Source organism: Cyprinus carpio, chromosome A5 (genome assembly GCF_018340385.1).
Source record: "Cyprinus carpio isolate SPL01 chromosome A5, ASM1834038v1, whole genome shotgun sequence".
NCBI lineage: Eukaryota > Metazoa > Chordata > Actinopteri > Cypriniformes > Cyprinidae > Cyprinus > Cyprinus carpio.
The window spans coordinates 18,840,169-18,856,892 of NC_056576.1; the positions used below are offsets into that span (position 1 = coordinate 18,840,169).

Consider the following 16,724-nt stretch of genomic DNA (forward strand, 5'->3'; position numbering starts at 1 on the left):
ACTATGGAGAGTATGTGATTACCTCAGCGCTTTGTGCACTGCACATTTAAGCAAATCAAAACAGTGGGGGTGAAAAATGATTGGGAAGGACAGAAAGATTTCTGACCAGAGGAACTAAAGGAAGGAGAGAGCTGTTTTCTGATGTGTGTGTATGTATTAGGCTGTTTGGGGTTGAGGAGAGACGAGTGAAAGGTATGTGTGTCCTGGGCTTCTCGTAGATTGCTGGTTATTTTCTTTACCCGGGCAGCTCAATCATGCCCTGTGTGTTTGCGCAGCTTGTTAATCAACGCGAGTGTGATTAGCCCTGAGCCAGGCTGATCAAACCCTGCCGAGCGCAGCCAAGGACAACCCCATCCCTCCCTCCACTCACTCACACACCCCCACACACCCCAAACTGGCTTCATCCATCCCAGAAACCTCCTACTAACTGACTGAATTCTTTGTGCATTTGCAAGATTCTCCCTCCCTTCGCTCTGCTCCACCTTGAGGAAACCGAAGGAATGAGCACCTACAGTAGCTCTATTCTCAGGATTTGGCATTTGTCTTCACACTCAGACGAATATTCTGGGTTATATATAAGCTAAGGTCAATCGATTGTCCCTTGCTTTCTTAAAAAAGAAAAAAAATGAGGTTACAGTGATGCACTTACAATGGAAATGAGTGTGGCCAATTTTAAAGGCCGAAATGTGAATCTTATCATTTTATAAAGGCTCTTACATTTATTCTTCTGTTAATGTAAAATTTGGGCTTGCAAGCTGGTTTCAATCAATTTTAGGGTTTATGGCTTTCCTACGTTGTCATCTCTCCATAAAGATTTAAATTGCACATACATTTACACAGAAAAGAGTAGTCAGTGATGTTTTAATGCTAAAAATATATAATTCATGTCTTGTGGCTGTACTTTTGAAACAGTGAGCATTTTAACATTTAAAATTGGCCCCAATGACTTCCAATTGTAAGTGCCTTGCTGTACCCCAGATTTTGTGCTGCTGTTGACTGAACCTGGAATATTCCTTTAATTAATGACAAACAGCATGTGTTCTACTCACACACTCACTTGTTCATTATCTCTGTTTATAAGGAGTGGACATAAAGCTTAGATCACAAGAGAGCAAAGGTGTTGCTTTCCTTTAATTTTTCATAAACAAAGCTGAACCTAAGAGCCTCCTGTTGGTTACCTGCTGACCACTGATGCAATCCGGTTTGTGAATGCAATCCGGTTTCACAGGATGCTACTGTTTATGCTGGTGGTCAAGGTCACACATTAGCTCTCTCTCTCTCTCTCTCTCTTAAGGCTTCTCTCCATTTCTGTATGATGCCCAGTTGGGTTAGATGCTGTACATTCTGTTTTAAATTAAGATTTTGGCCTTTGCAGAGGGAAATTTCTCAGGGTGACTAACACACATTCAGAGTCCCACTGTCAAATCTGAAACAATAATTAATGCCAGGGTTCATCGTGTGGAGTAATGTAGGACTATGGCTACTAAGTATACTGTGTTTACTGTGCATTTTTATTTCTTCAACTATGGACATTTTCTTAATTGTTCTTAAAGGGACAGTTCACCCAAAAATGCTAATTCTATATATATGTTTTTTTTTTTTTTTTTATTCTTCTATATGGAATAGTGTGAGGGTGGGTAGACGGCAGAATTTTAATTTTTTGGAGTGAACTATCCCTTTAAACACTTTTAACATGTTTAATTTTTTTTACACTCTTTAATTTGTACATACATGCATCATCTGTCATTTTGCATCCATTCTGTGGTGGAACATTTTAAACTTGGTGAACAAGTACTCTAACTTTGGGTAAAAGTCTCTCAAAGATCCATCAAAAATAGGTTCATTGCCTGGTTTCACACTAGTTTGTGAGAGGTGCTATATTGAACCCAAGGGGAATGAGTGAGCTGCATAAGCTGTGACAAACCGATGGTAATTAGCTGTAAGACATTAGTTGATGGCGGCACAGGTTAAGAGAGAATGTCTGCTCATTAGGAGAGATGGAGAGATCAGGAAAGTGATGGCTCATTGGGGGATACAGGATGAGCAGATATAGGATGGTTGGATTTGAAGCTAAAGAAATATGTGAGTGAAGTAGGTGATGACACCAGTATTTTCTCACATGCTTGCTTTTTATTCTCTGTTTTTATTAACTTTCTTTAACAAATTTCAAATTGATTAAAACAGCCAACAACATACACTGAACAAGCCTTTAATCCCGCAGCTTACTTTGGAGAGTTTTACACACAATAAAGCCTCTTGTGCAGAAGACAATTGCTGTATTTATTCTTTGTCACGAACATCCTAACAGACATCCTCTTTGAGTCCTACCTATTGAAATGGGTGACAAAAGAGGGAAGAGACAGCATGGAAAAGTGCCCAAACCTGCTAAGGGTATCTGTTTTCCTCCGCCTGCACAAGGGAGAACTGCCGGACGCTGTGTTTGGGTGCGTTCTGATAGCAGCGCTTATCGAGCCCAGTCTCTCTCTCTTCCTCCTTCCTCTTCTCCTTCTGTCTTCCGACCTCCACCTCGAGAGGAAGGCGATTATGTCATGCCGATTCCCCGGGCCTTGTGGGAGAAGGAATGAAAGAAATACATCGAGAGGGAACTGGGAAAAGGTGCATGCATTGCTTTTTGTAACTTTATCTTCATGATGATTCACAAAGAATGAAAAGAATCCTCATTCTGGCTCCTTGCTTAAATAGATAATTCACCAAAAAGAAAAAAACAATAATAATACTGTCATTAATTATTCACTCGTGTGTCCTTATCATTTCTGCAAAACAAAAAAGAAGGTATTTTCTCAAGAATGAAGATTGAACAACTTTGGAATAAAATCAAAATATTCTCTTTTTACACAAAAGAGAGAAAGTAAGTCATACAGGTTTTGAATGACATGAGGGTGAATAAATGATGACAGGCTTATCTTTTGTGGGTGAACTGTGTGAAGTGATTTTACAAACTGTAAGCAGCAGAGGAATATCAAACCTGGTAATTCCTGTTTCTTCTTCTTCAGACAAGGCAACTGCAAGGAAGAAATAAGAAATAAGAGTGGTGCCAAATAAAATAAGTCTTCCAGGGTTTGTGAGAGGAAATGAGCATTGTAACTGAATGCTGCGTGGTGTTGAGGCCTGAGGGCAAATCTCAAAACCTCATATCCAGGAAAAAGAAGCCCCCTCTCTCTTTATTTCTCTCACATCCTTTCCTCTCCATCTCCCTTCCTCATCTCTCTCCCACTCAACTAGCATTCAGGTTTGTCCTACTACTATCGCTACCCCCTTCCCCCCAACAGGAAATGAAATCCATTTTAAAATCATTTGGAAAACCACAGGGGCTTCAGACCAGGAAATAATCAGCGTGGGAGAGAGAGAGAGAGACAAGCCAGAAAGAGATAGAGTGCTGTGGATGGATACAGGACAGAGATGCTCCATGATTTCAGATTTGTCTGCTCTCCCCCTCACACTCTGACTCTTTCTCTCCCTTCTGTGTCTTCTGTATTCACATCCCATCCCTCAACGGAAACTGGATATTACACAGTGGGTGGCCAGTCCTGGACCTGGATCTCCCTTTGCCTTGCCCCCCTGACCCCATTCTGACCTTCAGTAAAAAGTGCCACCTAGGGGGCGCTGTCCTCTTATCACCACACTGATAAGATCTGGTCTGACATTTCTTTGGTGCAATATCTTAAAGGCTGCCACTGAAGTCAAATGGCCAAAATCCCACCTTTTCATTATTCTGTTTTCACCAGTAAGGCTCTCACTCTCCCTGGACAGTCTGAAGGCAGTATAGACGAGAAACCAGATGCCTCAGACTTAGATGAGACTTGTCCATATAAAAATGACCCTTGAGAAGAGTGACAACACTGAGGCTATCAGAATAAATGTGTTGAATTCTGATGCAGAAAGAGCAGTATACACGAAACATATTTATATTACATGAAATTTACATTTATTAATTGCATGTTTTTATGTTAAAATACATGCCAATGTGAAATACTATTCACACATAATTAGACATGTTACAGAGTAAAAAAGTTTGGGTCAGCAAGTTTTTATTTTATTTTTTTATTTTAAAGAAACTACTTCTATTCAGCAAGGATGCGTTAAATTGATCGCCTTTGAACCAATTTTTTAAAGGCCTTGATGTGCTTTTGTGTGCTATTTGCAATTGAGTATTCTTGGCTCGCAGACATATCAATTTTCCCCTGCTATAAAACGGACATGCTAAAGAGAAACAACCCAGAACAGATAATTTTCCAAGTGTGTTTAGCACCGGCTAATTTACACCAAAAACTTAGTGTCTCAATCCGCTCCAGTGGTTGCCTGCCGCTGCCTCCTGGTGGTTAAAATCATGCAACCTCAAAGTCGTATCTGCCATCAAGGTCCATTAAGCATCTACTTTGTTTGTCTAATAAATTTATCAGAATTATAAAGTAAATGTATTGATCAAAAACACAAATAGCAATAAGCCTGTAAAGACAAACAATGATGAGGTTGTGGAATTAAAAAAGATTCACACCACAGACACACCAACCAATGTCCCAAAGGAGTCCACTACCACTTTACTTCAAAAAAATGTGAACTGAAATTTCACTGTAATCATGTCCTCGTTACACCATATTGTGAAAAAAAAAGTGGACTAGATTGTGAAAAACTAAGTCAGTTTTGTATTGCGAGTCACAATCAGGAGGAAAAGCCCCCAGAGAACGTTCGCTCATCAATCAAAGTATGGCATTAGTGATGTGTACTGTTCTGATTAAAGCCCACCACAGAGAGGCGTGACAGTGTGTGCTCCAGTCTACTTAAATCTCTGTCATCACGGGCCCTAATCTCAGCTGACTGAGCTTCAAGGGAAGCGCCAGCCCTCGCTCACTAACCGTTGAGAGACTGATTGCTTTGAGGACTTTCACAAACATTAATGCATTCACAAATAGGAAGACTGTACAATAAAGATGCAAGACAAGAATTCATTTTTTAACACAATACAGAATACTAATATGTAGTGCACAATGTAGAGTACCACACCCTATATACAACCCTGTATGCAATATACTGTAGTATAATATATACAATATTGGTAGGTTCATAGGTTGTACATGTTAAAATCCCTTTCTTTTCTGATATTTATTGCATTAAGTACAGGTTTTACAGGCAAATAATAAGATGGTTCCAGACCAATAAACATAAAATAAAATCTAAATAAATTCAGTTCATTTATTTAAAATGTACAGTTCCGTTCAAAAACAGTATTTTACACTGCATCTTGCATATTTTATATGTCTTTTCACGAAAATGTATAATTATTATTAAAAATAATAATAATGTAATATATTGATAACAGTAATAATAATAATAAATAAATAAAAAGAATTAAATAATAATAATTAGCAAATTATATTTTATAGTCATGTCTGTTGTGGAGCGATATATTTGCTTACTTAAAGAAGCAATAAAATAGAAATGGTAAAGTTAGACTGCTGTGATATCGTGACATTTAAAACAAATTTTTGCCAGTGTATATGCATTTGACCTCCAATACAAACACAAAAATGTAATATTCACACCAAATGTGTCAGTTAAGAGTGACTCATTGCCAGAACCTACGATTATTATTATTTATTTTATTTTATTTTTTCTAAAGATTTTGCATTATAATTTGCATGTCTCCTGTATTAGGAAACCTTCCTTACGGTATACTGATGATGGGCCAAGAAGGACAAAAGAAATCAAATCTATACAGACACACTTCACATAGCTTACTGTCAACTGGAGAACCACATACTATCATCTGATAAAATGACGATAACATACATATTAACTGAAACTAATCCCGGCATCTCAGGAGAGCACAAACTCCAGAGGGAAAATCCAAACACCAAAAGACTTTTCTACTAATGTCAGTTTGTAAGTCACTTTTTCATAAATGTGTGAATGACATCTAATGTGTGTGCGTGCAGTGTACGATGTGTCGCCACGGCGCGTGACGCACCCCAGGATTAGACAGTTCCAGAGTGGAGGGGCTTGATTGATGAGCCCATTCCAAATGTTTTCGCGTCCAAGTCAGTGGGAGTTTGAGTTGCCTTTGCGCATCTTAATACCAAACAAAACATTAGCATCGGATTCCCAGGGCTGGCTGCCTCTCACTGGATTTCATTAGTCACCCCTCCACAGCACACAAATGCGCTGCATGGCTCCGGGACATGGAGAAGAGAGAGGGGCAGAGAGGGAGAGGAAGGGCAGGGGGCCATTAAGGGATCATCATCTCATCCGAGCTTCCCTACTGCTAAGGATCAAAGTGTTAGAGGAGAAAAAAAGAAAAGAAGAAAATGTCCTTATTCTCCAGTAGTTTCTGATCAACTCTGCTGCTCACTGCAACACCACATGAATCTGGACCAAAATGTAGATTTTTTCAAAGGCCTCCGTTGCTATTTGCTTATTTAATTTAATGCTTTTGCAGTGCAGAGACCCCCAAGATTCAACTCAACCATCTAAATAGCTATATTTAAACGATCCCTGCCGCATACCCGACCGACTCCATCAGGAGAAACACTGATCTCATTCACGCACTAATGAGGGCACTCATCTGTGTGTTTGTCTCCCCTGCTTACTTTTCCTCCTGCCAAGCCTTGATGCAATTACACCCCCACATCTGCAGGGGGCTCCCTCCGCCCATCGGTATGGGGCTTTCCAGGGGCCCTGGTGCTCCTGATTCACGGTTAATCAATCATGGTGCCTGGGTAATGACGCCCCACTGCTCCCCTAATGTCTTCTGGCGGGAGCCTCTGCCGCTGGCATTGAGCTCACGCAGGCACACATATGGCCGCTCTGAGTGAGTGACAGGACCCCTTTTGCGTGTATGGCACCCTGCGCGACGGAAGCCATCAGCTCCACACATAGACACGCGTGCTGACAACCACACACACGCGCCTCAGGCAAGGAGGAGAGTGACTGGGGAGAGGGAGGAAATAGGGAAGAAGTGCCGCTTGGCCAATCTTCTCACGTCAAAGTGAACTGTCAAGAACAAAGCAAGTAGGGCAATGTGATATTTTTCAAAGCAGCTTGGGATGAGGAGCATTTGGAGCCCTGTGACACAGGGTTGTGCGACATTCAGAGTTGAATGTAGAATGTCTTTTTGAGTTCCACTTCAATTCATGAACTTGAATTGTATTGAAATGATGTAGCAAATGGGATGCAGAATTGCATTTCAGATTTGAATGTAAGAAGTAGATTTAAAATGAACAAAAACTCACACAACTGCAATTTTAGGCAGAAAAGCAAAGCTATTTGAGGCAAACTATGAATGTTGGCTTGAAAGAGACTTACTTTAAAGCTTTAAAACATTTTTTAAAGCCTTGAAGTTTGAAGGTTTATAGACCCTGCACTGATAATAATAACTGATAAGCATTACTTGAGCTGAGCACCAAATAAGCATATTAGAATGGTCATTTTTAAAACAAGCAAATTTCTAATGGTCAACGCAGCAAATCTATGACCAACTTAAACTCAAGCACAATCTACATTTGGAGGTTTTTTTGCTCTCACCCAAAACTCCTGATTGCGTGCTTTCCTTTTGAAGCAAAAAACTGCCTTTTCCTCCTATGGTCCTAGGCGAAGGAATGAAATGCAGAGTGTTGTGATGTTAGAAACAATTCCATCTCTAAATATTTTTAGAAATCTATTGGAGTTCTACCTGGAAGAAACTTGTGAATGTTTTATGTAATTTTTTTAAATATGATGTTGGATGATATTTTTATCAGTTTTTGTTTTATGTGTGTCTAATCTGAATGTGAAACTTTCTGTGCTGCCATTTTGGCCAGGACTCCCTGGTAGAAGAGCTTTATATCTCAGTGGGATAATTCCTGGTAAAATAAAGGATAATAATTCCTATTGAAATCACTGTATTTCGCTCACAATGTTTTGCCAAGCACTGGTAATTGTGACTGCACCTTAAGAAAAGATTTCAAAAATCTTACTGACTCCAAACTTTTAAACAGTAGTCTACAGTAGCTAAATATAAACAAAATGTAGTTAAACAACACTTCATTACCCAGACTGCTGTACCTGCACTGAATGAAGTACTTATATTTAATGAGGTATACAATTGTTTTCATTTTGAAAACAATGAATCTAAATTCCCTTTTGTTTCATGTACTTAAAAAGTTATTTTTTAGCCATTTATAGTACATTTATTAAACGTCTGCAGTTCAACCTGCTTCTTTATTTGTCATTCCTAGATTTTATTATTCATATTTATTCTTTGCCAGATCAATTTTACTTGATAAACTTAGCACATATGGCTTTAATAGCTTTTGGATGGGTTTCCAAAAGGCCCTTGTCAAAAGCCAAAAATAAAAAAATAAAAGACAAGAAGAAATTTCTGAAGGTAAAAAAAGACTACGCAGAAAACATTAATAAATTTGTGAGATTCATAGAGCACATATTCAATAAATCTGTCCTGTCAACTGTCTGTGTCTGTATGTACAGTCAGAGTCATTGTGGACTGGCTTATACGGTTGGCCCATTCAATCTGTTTGTATGAAGAGGTGCTTCTCAGGCGCTAAGCATTTGTATGCAGTATATAGAGTGGCAGAGGCCCATCTGTGCAGCCTAAAACCATCCTAATTTATGTTTCACACCTCTTGCTGCCACCACATTTTGCATCTCATAGCACATACTCTCTCTCTCTCTCTCTCTCCCTATCTCTTTTTTCAGTGACAGTGACAGTGAAGTTGCTTTGGCTGTTAAAGAGCAATCCATCATCTGTTTAGAGCGCTTCATCAACATTGTGTACATAGCAGTGCTAAAACAGAGAGGATTTATGTTACTCAGACAGAGGCTTTTTCTAGTGCCATATGGATGAGGAATAAAATCACAAAAAACAATTAAAAGGAATAACGTGCATGCATTAGGTTGTGAAAGCTGAGACAGCAAAAGATCACATTAGTGGCTCTTACATGAGCTGGTGCTCACAGTATCAGACTACAATCTGTTTCAAATCTTTTACAAAACCAGTTCTTCTTTTTTAATGGTATGAAGGTCTTGCTGTTTGCTGTATGCTTTTGGATTGTTTCATTTTATTGTATTTTACGAGTATTGCCACTTTTCTAGCAAGATATGGATTACTGAGACTCTAAAATAGAACTGAGCGCTTACAAGAAACTGCTGTGGTACTTTACCATGGTACTTCCATGTGCATAGTACTCCAGAATAAAAATAATGGTATTATTTAAAGAAAAAAAAAAGAAATAACTGTTTTGTGTGAATAAATAAGTAAATACATAGTGAAATGGTTCAATTTAATATGGATCACATTATAATGTACAGCATGAAAAACTTTACATTAATAAATTATTATTGTTTTAAAAGATGAACTTAATGTGTTAAATTACAGCAAATGTAATCTTAATGTAACACTATTAAAAACATGAAAACTTTCAAAATAATATATACAATATGGGCCAAAAAGTGATATGTTAAAATATATTAATATATTAAATATATAAAATTGAAAAATAATAATATTAAATATTACCATTTAATATTAATATAAAATAATATTAAATATAAAACAATGGAGAGTTATTATGAACATTACAGCACAGCCTGTATAAGTATGCCATATGATAATGTACTGTCAATCTACAGGGAGTTGATTAGAGAAAGGCAATGCCAAACTTCTAAACGCTGCAAACTAAAGACACCATTACTCAATAAATGAAGCCCTCCTCTGCGATCTTCAACCCAGCACAGCTAGTTGATTCAATTAATGTTCCTTCCCCTTCTGCTCTGGTGTCGACTGAAAGCAATTCAACTCGAAGCTTCCTTCCTTCAATGTTCCATGAAATTGGGCCAGATTGTTGTGTCACGTTAATTAATGTAATCCTCGTAGAATTGAAAGAGCTTCAAGTTAATAATTAGATCTGCTTTGATGACAAGACTGTATATGATATTTTAGTAAAGCTCAACATTTTTTATCTGAGATTAAGAAAGATGTGACAGCGATGCAGCAGAGTAACAACACTCTTATGCAAAACTGTATGTAGCGTTTCATACCCAGTTGTCTTTGTGCATGTGTAACCTACAGCATCTGTATATTCTGTGTAATTATGGGTCACATACCTTTCCAGTTTAAAGACTGAGCATCTCGGCACAAATCAAGGTTTATAAAATCAGAGGATTTTCTTTGTGAACTATAGTTACACCTCATGTGCGACCTTTTCAGTAACTTTTTATCGCCACCTGCTGGCTAGAACAGAATATCGACACAATATAAATGCAGGGGTATTTTACGTTTAAGTGTTGTGTTGTTGGATGCATGCATAATTGAAATATAAAATACCAGCAGTAATCATATATATCATCAAATATTATTTTTGCATTGATTTACTATTTCTTATATTTGCAGTCTAAAGCTTTTCATGTTCATCTTCGTAGCTCCAACAGTAGAGCATGGCACTGGCAATGCAAAGGTCATGGGTTTGATTTTCAGGAAATGCATTAACTGTTAAAAATCAATACCTTGAATGCAATTTAAAGATACTTTGGATAAAAGCATCTGCCAAAAGAACATATGTAATGTAAAATTCAACATTTGAGTTCATCTCAATATTTTAAACAGTCAATTTTTCAGCTAAAGTCAGTTCATTGATGATTCAGTGAAGGGAAAAAGTGACGTGACATACAGCCAAGTATGGTGACCAATACTCATAATTCGTGCTCTGCATTTAACCCATCCAAAGTGCACACACAGCAGTGAACACACACACACCATGAACACACACCCAGAGCAGTGGGCAGCCATTTATGTCATCATCCAGTTCAGCTCTCTTCCAATAGTGTCTGTGCAATCAGTCAAGTGTCCCCAACTTAGCAGGACAAAGGTGACAGTGGCAAGGAACCAAAAAAAAAAAAAAAACAACCTTGGGACCGTGTGTATTATAGTAGAAACCAGGCTCAGTCGGGGGGGCGGTGGGGGGGGCAGTTCTACTCTGGCCAGACGAAACCAGCATGGTGTGGTTTAATTCTAGGATGCAACACAGGTCAGATTGTGCAGAGGACTCGTCTGGTTCCCGATTGCCGATTGTCTTCGCAGGGGATCTGTCTCTGGGGCTCATCTAGTTGACATGGTCAATGTGATTTAATATTCTTGGATTACTCATTCGTGCTGTTGATTTAAGTGCATACTGACTTTTGAAAAAAAACTTGACTGAAGATTTCTTAACTAGCTTCTGTGTTATAGATAATGTTTACAGATTTTTTTTTAAACAAAACATAATTTTTAATGCTCCATTGTATTAAATTTGAAAGAAAATCGCCAGTGTGTACTTCTGGAGGCATACACATTTTTTTTTCCCTAAGAACTTTAAAAACACTGAAATTTACCAGTGCTGTATCTCAGCATGTGAAGTCTCATTTTGAACACTAGATGGCAGTCTTGCGTCATTTAATGATCTGCACACTGAAGACTTACCCTGCGTCTCAATGTTCATTCTATCCATCCTAAATAGTATGTGAGAATAGAATGAGTGTGTCCCAAAGCATAGTATGTTGAAAAGAGTATGCCAAAAGTCATCGGATGATCTACTATTTCAGGTCGATTTTTGAAGTGTGGATCCATGCACAGCCTAATGGCTAAAATTGCCCACAATCCATTGCGCTTTGGCGAAGGATTTGGTCCAGAACTACAAACACGAATAAAACGCGTTAGAAAAACCACAAACGTGGCGGACGTGCGCGATCGATGGTTAGGTAGAGAGGTTTACATAAAGGGGTTTGCGTTACTAATAATCAACCTGGTAAAAAATGTTTATTTATTGTTATCCGTGTTATAGTTCATCTGCAACAGCAATGTGAACTTTTATAAACATCCATTTGGTCATTAACTTTTAAATGCATCATTATGCAGAAAATATGAGCAGAGTTCTCGCTTGAAAGACGCGCAAATGACAGATCAACGAGCTACTTCTTTTCTTTCTAGTATGGTAGAAAGTTAAATTAAATTAAATTAAATGTGGAGGATGTTAATTGTTACAAGATGATTGACAAGTCAGTTTACAGTGACAGGGTGCCTGTAACAGGTGCGACAGAGCGGTCCTCTAAGACGCAGTTGTGTGACGTGATAGTATGTCCCAAAGCTTGCCTACTCTTCTACTACACACTCAGAAGTGTGTACTTTTTCATCACCAAGATTACATATTTTAAGGGCGTAGTAGAAGTACGCAGGGATGGTTTCATCTAGCTTGCACCACTGTTGATATTAGTTTTAAAATGGGATGTTTTTTTGTTGTTTTTTAAAGAAGCCACTAATCTTACATTGATTTTCTATATTGTTATACAAAGAATAGTACAATACAACATTAGTAAAGTTGAACAGAGCTTCATCTACAATCCACTTTAATACATGCGCAAGGAAAAAGGCCAAAGACAAGACACCCAGCAGACTGCTATCAAATTTAGAGCTTTAATAGACGTGTACATTGATACCTTTTAGCTGCTCATGAACGAAAGAACAGAACAAAAAGAAAAACCAATTAGAAACGGACCAGAACAACAACAAGAACAACAGTGAACAAGAACTTGAGCATTCAGCACTTTATGCAAGCTCCTCTTCTCCCTCTTCTTCGAATTCTCCCTCCTCTTCTGCAGTGGCATCTTGGTACTGCTGGTACTCTGACACCAAGTCATTCATGTTGCTCTCAGCCTCCGTGAACTCCATTTCATCCATCCCCTCACCTGTGTACCAATGCAAGAAGGCCTTGCGCCTGAACATAGCAGTGAACTGCTCGGAGATGCGCTTGAACAGCTCCTGGATGGCAGTGCTGTTGCCGATGAAAGTGGCTGCCATTTTGAGCCCACGAGGCGGGATGTCGCACACAGCGGTCTTGACGTTGTTGGGGATCCACTCCACAAAATAGCTGCTGTTCTTGTTCTGGACATTCAACATCTGCTCATCCACTTCCTTCATGGACATGCGGCCTCGGAAAACAGCGGCAACGGTGAGATAGCGGCCGTGACGGGGGTCACAAGCAGCCATCATGTTCTTGGCATCAAACATCTGCTGGGTGAGCTCGGGCACAGTAAGAGCCCGGTATTGCTGACTCCCCCTGCTGGTGAGAGGGGCAAAGCCTGGCATGAAGAAATGCAGACGGGGGAAAGGCACCATGTTGACGGCCAGTTTGCGGAGATCAGCGTTGAGCTGGCCGGGGAAGCGCAGGCAGGTGGTGACCCCGCTCATTGTGACAGACACGAGGTGGTTAAGGTCTCCATAGGTGGGTGTAGTGAGTTTGAGCGTACGGAAGCAAATGTCATACAGTGCCTCGTTGTCAATGCAATACGTTTCATCTGTGTTCTCCACCAGTTGATGGACGGACAGCGTGGCGTTGTAAGGCTCCACAACAGTGTCTGAGACTTTGGGTGAGGGCACCACGCTGAAGGTGTTCATGATGCGGTCTGGGTACTCCTCACGGATTTTGCTGATGAGGAGCGTGCCCATGCCTGACCCGGTGCCGCCTCCAAGGGAGTGGGTGAGCTGGAAGCCTTGCAGGCAATCGCAGCTTTCTGCTTCCTTACGGACTACATCGAGAACTGAATCTACAAGCTCAGCCCCTTCTGTGTAGTGACCCTTGGCCCAGTTGTTTCCAGCGCCACTCTGACCTATGATTGAAGAAAATACAGATCATACCAGGCTCATTTTGCTCTAGAATTCAACATTTAATTAAATGACATACAACCAGACTTACCAAAAACAAAGTTATCTGGACGGAAGATCTGCCCAAATGGTCCAGATCTCACTGAATCCATGGTGCCAGGTTCCAGGTCGACAAGAACAGCACGAGGTACATACTTTCCACCTGTTATAGAAAAGTGCACATTTACAATCAAAAAAAAAAAAAAAAAAGAAAGAAAGAAAGGAATGAAAGTAATTTATTTTTATTTATTTGTTTTTTTTTTTTGTTGTGATTGAAATGTGAACTGTGGATTGGTTTTGTTGTACATTAATCCGCTCCAACTGCAGATCACTGTCTCCGTGGTAAGTTCCCGTCGGGTCAATTCCGTGCTCATCGCTAATCACCTCCCAAAACTGATCACACAAAAGAAAATTAGTCGATATTGACGTAAAATTAGAACGTTGCATAAAAGTAATATCACAAATCTTCAAAGATACGTTTAAATAACGTCCTCTTTTGCACTGTTGTCATGGCAACTCACAAACCCACAAACACAAGTTTACAGACGAGTAACGTTATGTTAAAACCAAACTGTGGAGATCTATAACGAGTTAGATCGCCAGTTACACTGACTAATATGTATTTTGTGCTCAAGAAAAAGCACAAATAAATATAACTACGTTAGTCAACTATAATTGGTTATATAAATAAAATAACTACGTTACACAACATATAAACTAACGTTATGCCCCTCGCGACCGGGCATTTTTTGTCTTTTTCTTGGCTAATATCGTAATCGATACCATTACTCACTTTGGCACCGATTTGGTTTCCACATTGACCAGCTTGCAGGTGAACAATTTCCCTCATGTTGAATCGTTAAAGAAAATGCACTTTTTTTGCTCAAAATAAATGTAGTGAACTCTCTTCCACCGCGCGTCAACACTCTGCAGAGAACACCACGAACGGTTTTCAGTTTTAAATAACGCCAGCCTTCGCATTTAAACACAGGTGGATGAACGAGACGTCAATCATTCTCTGTCCGCGTTTGATTGGTTGAGGTGCTCGCGCTCTCGTGTCGCTTCCGTTTTTGATTGGATTAGAGATGTTTAATCTGTTGTCAATGGTTACAACACTGCGAGGTCGCCCAGAAACCGTTTTGTATTGGTAACCAGATAAGCAGCTTCTATCATTGGATAGACCTATGTTCTCATTTAGAATCATGTTACCAAGCGCCACCTTCACCAAACAGTGCATGGCGCGTTTGGACTTGTTAACTATAATTGCGTTCGTACACTGCATGCATTTGCTTAACTTTTGCCACACTTGACAATATTAGAAATTAATTTTCAAATAAATGATAATTTTACAATAACGTAAAGCGAAACAATTTGAACAGATTATAGTTACGTGAACATTTACCTAGGCTACCTGGCAAATATTGTCTTACCATTTATTTGTTTCTTGACCTTATTAAGGTGTAACTTATGCTATGCACTATCATGCAGCAATAACAACAACAGAAATAAAAACTGCAATAAGTTTTATATTTGCTTCAGGCATGCCAGCTCGAATGAAAAATGTAATTAATTGAAAGAAGCTGCATGTGCTGGGATTTGAGATTTACATGTATAGTATAGCATCAGTTGTATGTCATGGCTGGAGGAGTTGCTTGTAAAGACATGCACTTGAAAAACTCAAATGTTACTTATTAAACATCTATGGCTGACATTTAGAAACTTGGTGTAAATTCTGAGTCATAAAGCAAAACCATTTGAGAACCACAGCTCTATATCTCTTTATTTCCAAGTTTATGTTTGCCTCATGTCTCCTGATCTCATAAGAAAACATAACTATTTTACGAAGTGTTTTTTTTATTAATTTGTACAATGTGATTTGTATGGAAACATCACTATCCACTCTAAACCTTAGGCCACAGAAAACCTAAATTAACCACAGATTTGCAAAAATGTAAAATAGTAACAAATATGCCATGAGAGTGCGTTGACTTTTCAAAGTATGTCAGGGGTTATCTGCTTGACATTCACCATTTTGAGTCTTCTTTTGCTGTAGTGCAAGTAACACTGTAGCTCACGCCGTAATCAGTTCATTGTTTAAGAAATGTGTTAATCTGTTGAGTTTACAATAGTCATATAGTCTTGACAACTGAAACATTCTGTTCTGTTTGAACGTTCTGTATGAAGGCTTAGTAAAGTATCCTGCCGTAGAGATCACAAAAATATACTTCCTCCACTAAGTCTTTGTATTTTCTTTTTGTATAGGACCTCCATTAGTTGACCCATTTTGATAACGATCTATCGCTGTTGATGTAAATAACAAATGAATGAGAGCATGAGAAAATAGTTATAGTACCCTGTGGCTTTGAAATTAATATATTTGACCCTGTTACAGCACCCTTTTATTTAATTTGACAGAAACTTGTAAACATACACAGGTACGGACAGAAACACACACTCACAAGCATACATACAAAGGCTAAAGAACATGAAGAACATACTTTGAGTAGTAAATTATTCCTCGCTGATGTGAGATTTCTCAAATTTCCAATCCACCTTATTTTTCAACATGGAAGTAAGCCATTTTCTGTGAATGTGCGAGACTTCTGGTTCATTAGCCGCTACTATATAATATGGTAAGACACACCAATTAGCATTATCAAGCAGCAAAACTAACTGTTTTGTACAGCTAAAAATAGCTGGAAGCAGATGACACTGGAAGTCAGACCCATACATTTTATGAAATTTGTAATAACAAATGGCCGCATCCGCTCTTATGAGTAAAATAATGTGGATACAGCATTAAGAAGTATTTGTGTAGGCCTGTATTATGCTGCCATCCCTAAAGTGCTGGGCACAAGTGGGATGTACAACATCGATTCATTATTTATGAGTATCACAGGTGTCAAACATCCTTGGAGGGAATTCAGTTCATGCATGCTTTGACAGAAGCACACTTAGGCTGCGCAAGCACAAAATGAAATTTGATTAATGACAAGGGCATAATGAATTTCCACAGCAGGACATCTGTTGTGTTATGCTA

General features: G+C 38.9%; 1 protein-coding gene and 1 non-coding gene across 2 annotated transcripts; both read right to left on the minus strand.

Annotated features, from left to right (window-relative positions):
• Positions 1 to 1,878: 1,878 nt before the first annotated feature.
• LOC109061972 lies at positions 1,879 to 10,230 on the minus strand. The gene is made up of 3 exons (XR_006158164.1): positions 10,117 to 10,230; positions 2,987 to 3,023; positions 1,879 to 2,566 (listed from the first exon to the last, which is right to left on the minus strand). It is a non-coding gene; the product is annotated as a beta-tubulin family protein (transcript).
• A 2,213-nt stretch (positions 10,231 to 12,443) lies between these two features.
• LOC122134152 (tubulin beta-4B chain-like) lies at positions 12,444 to 14,661 on the minus strand. Its single transcript, XM_042756304.1, has 4 exons — positions 14,478 to 14,661; positions 13,974 to 14,077; positions 13,737 to 13,852; positions 12,444 to 13,650 (listed from the first exon to the last, which is right to left on the minus strand). Exons 1-4 carry the CDS (start codon positions 14,532 to 14,534, stop codon positions 12,590 to 12,592), a joined length of 1,338 nt encoding a protein of 445 aa, XP_042612238.1. The 5' UTR covers positions 14,535 to 14,661; the 3' UTR covers positions 12,444 to 12,589.
• Positions 14,662 to 16,724: the final 2,063 nt, after the last annotated feature.

Coding starts and splice junctions, on each gene's coding strand:
- LOC122134152 (XM_042756304.1), bottom strand. CDS start 14,534: ATGAGGGAAATTGTTCACCTGCAAGCTGGTCAATGTGGAAACCAAATC. Junction 14,078..14,477: donor GAAACCAAATCGGTGCCAAA/GTGAGTAATGGT, acceptor TTGTGTGATCAG/TTTTGGGAGGTGATTAGCGA. Junction 13,853..13,973: donor AATGTACAACAAAACCAATC/CACAGTTCACAT, acceptor GCACTTTTCTAT/AACAGGTGGAAAGTATGTAC.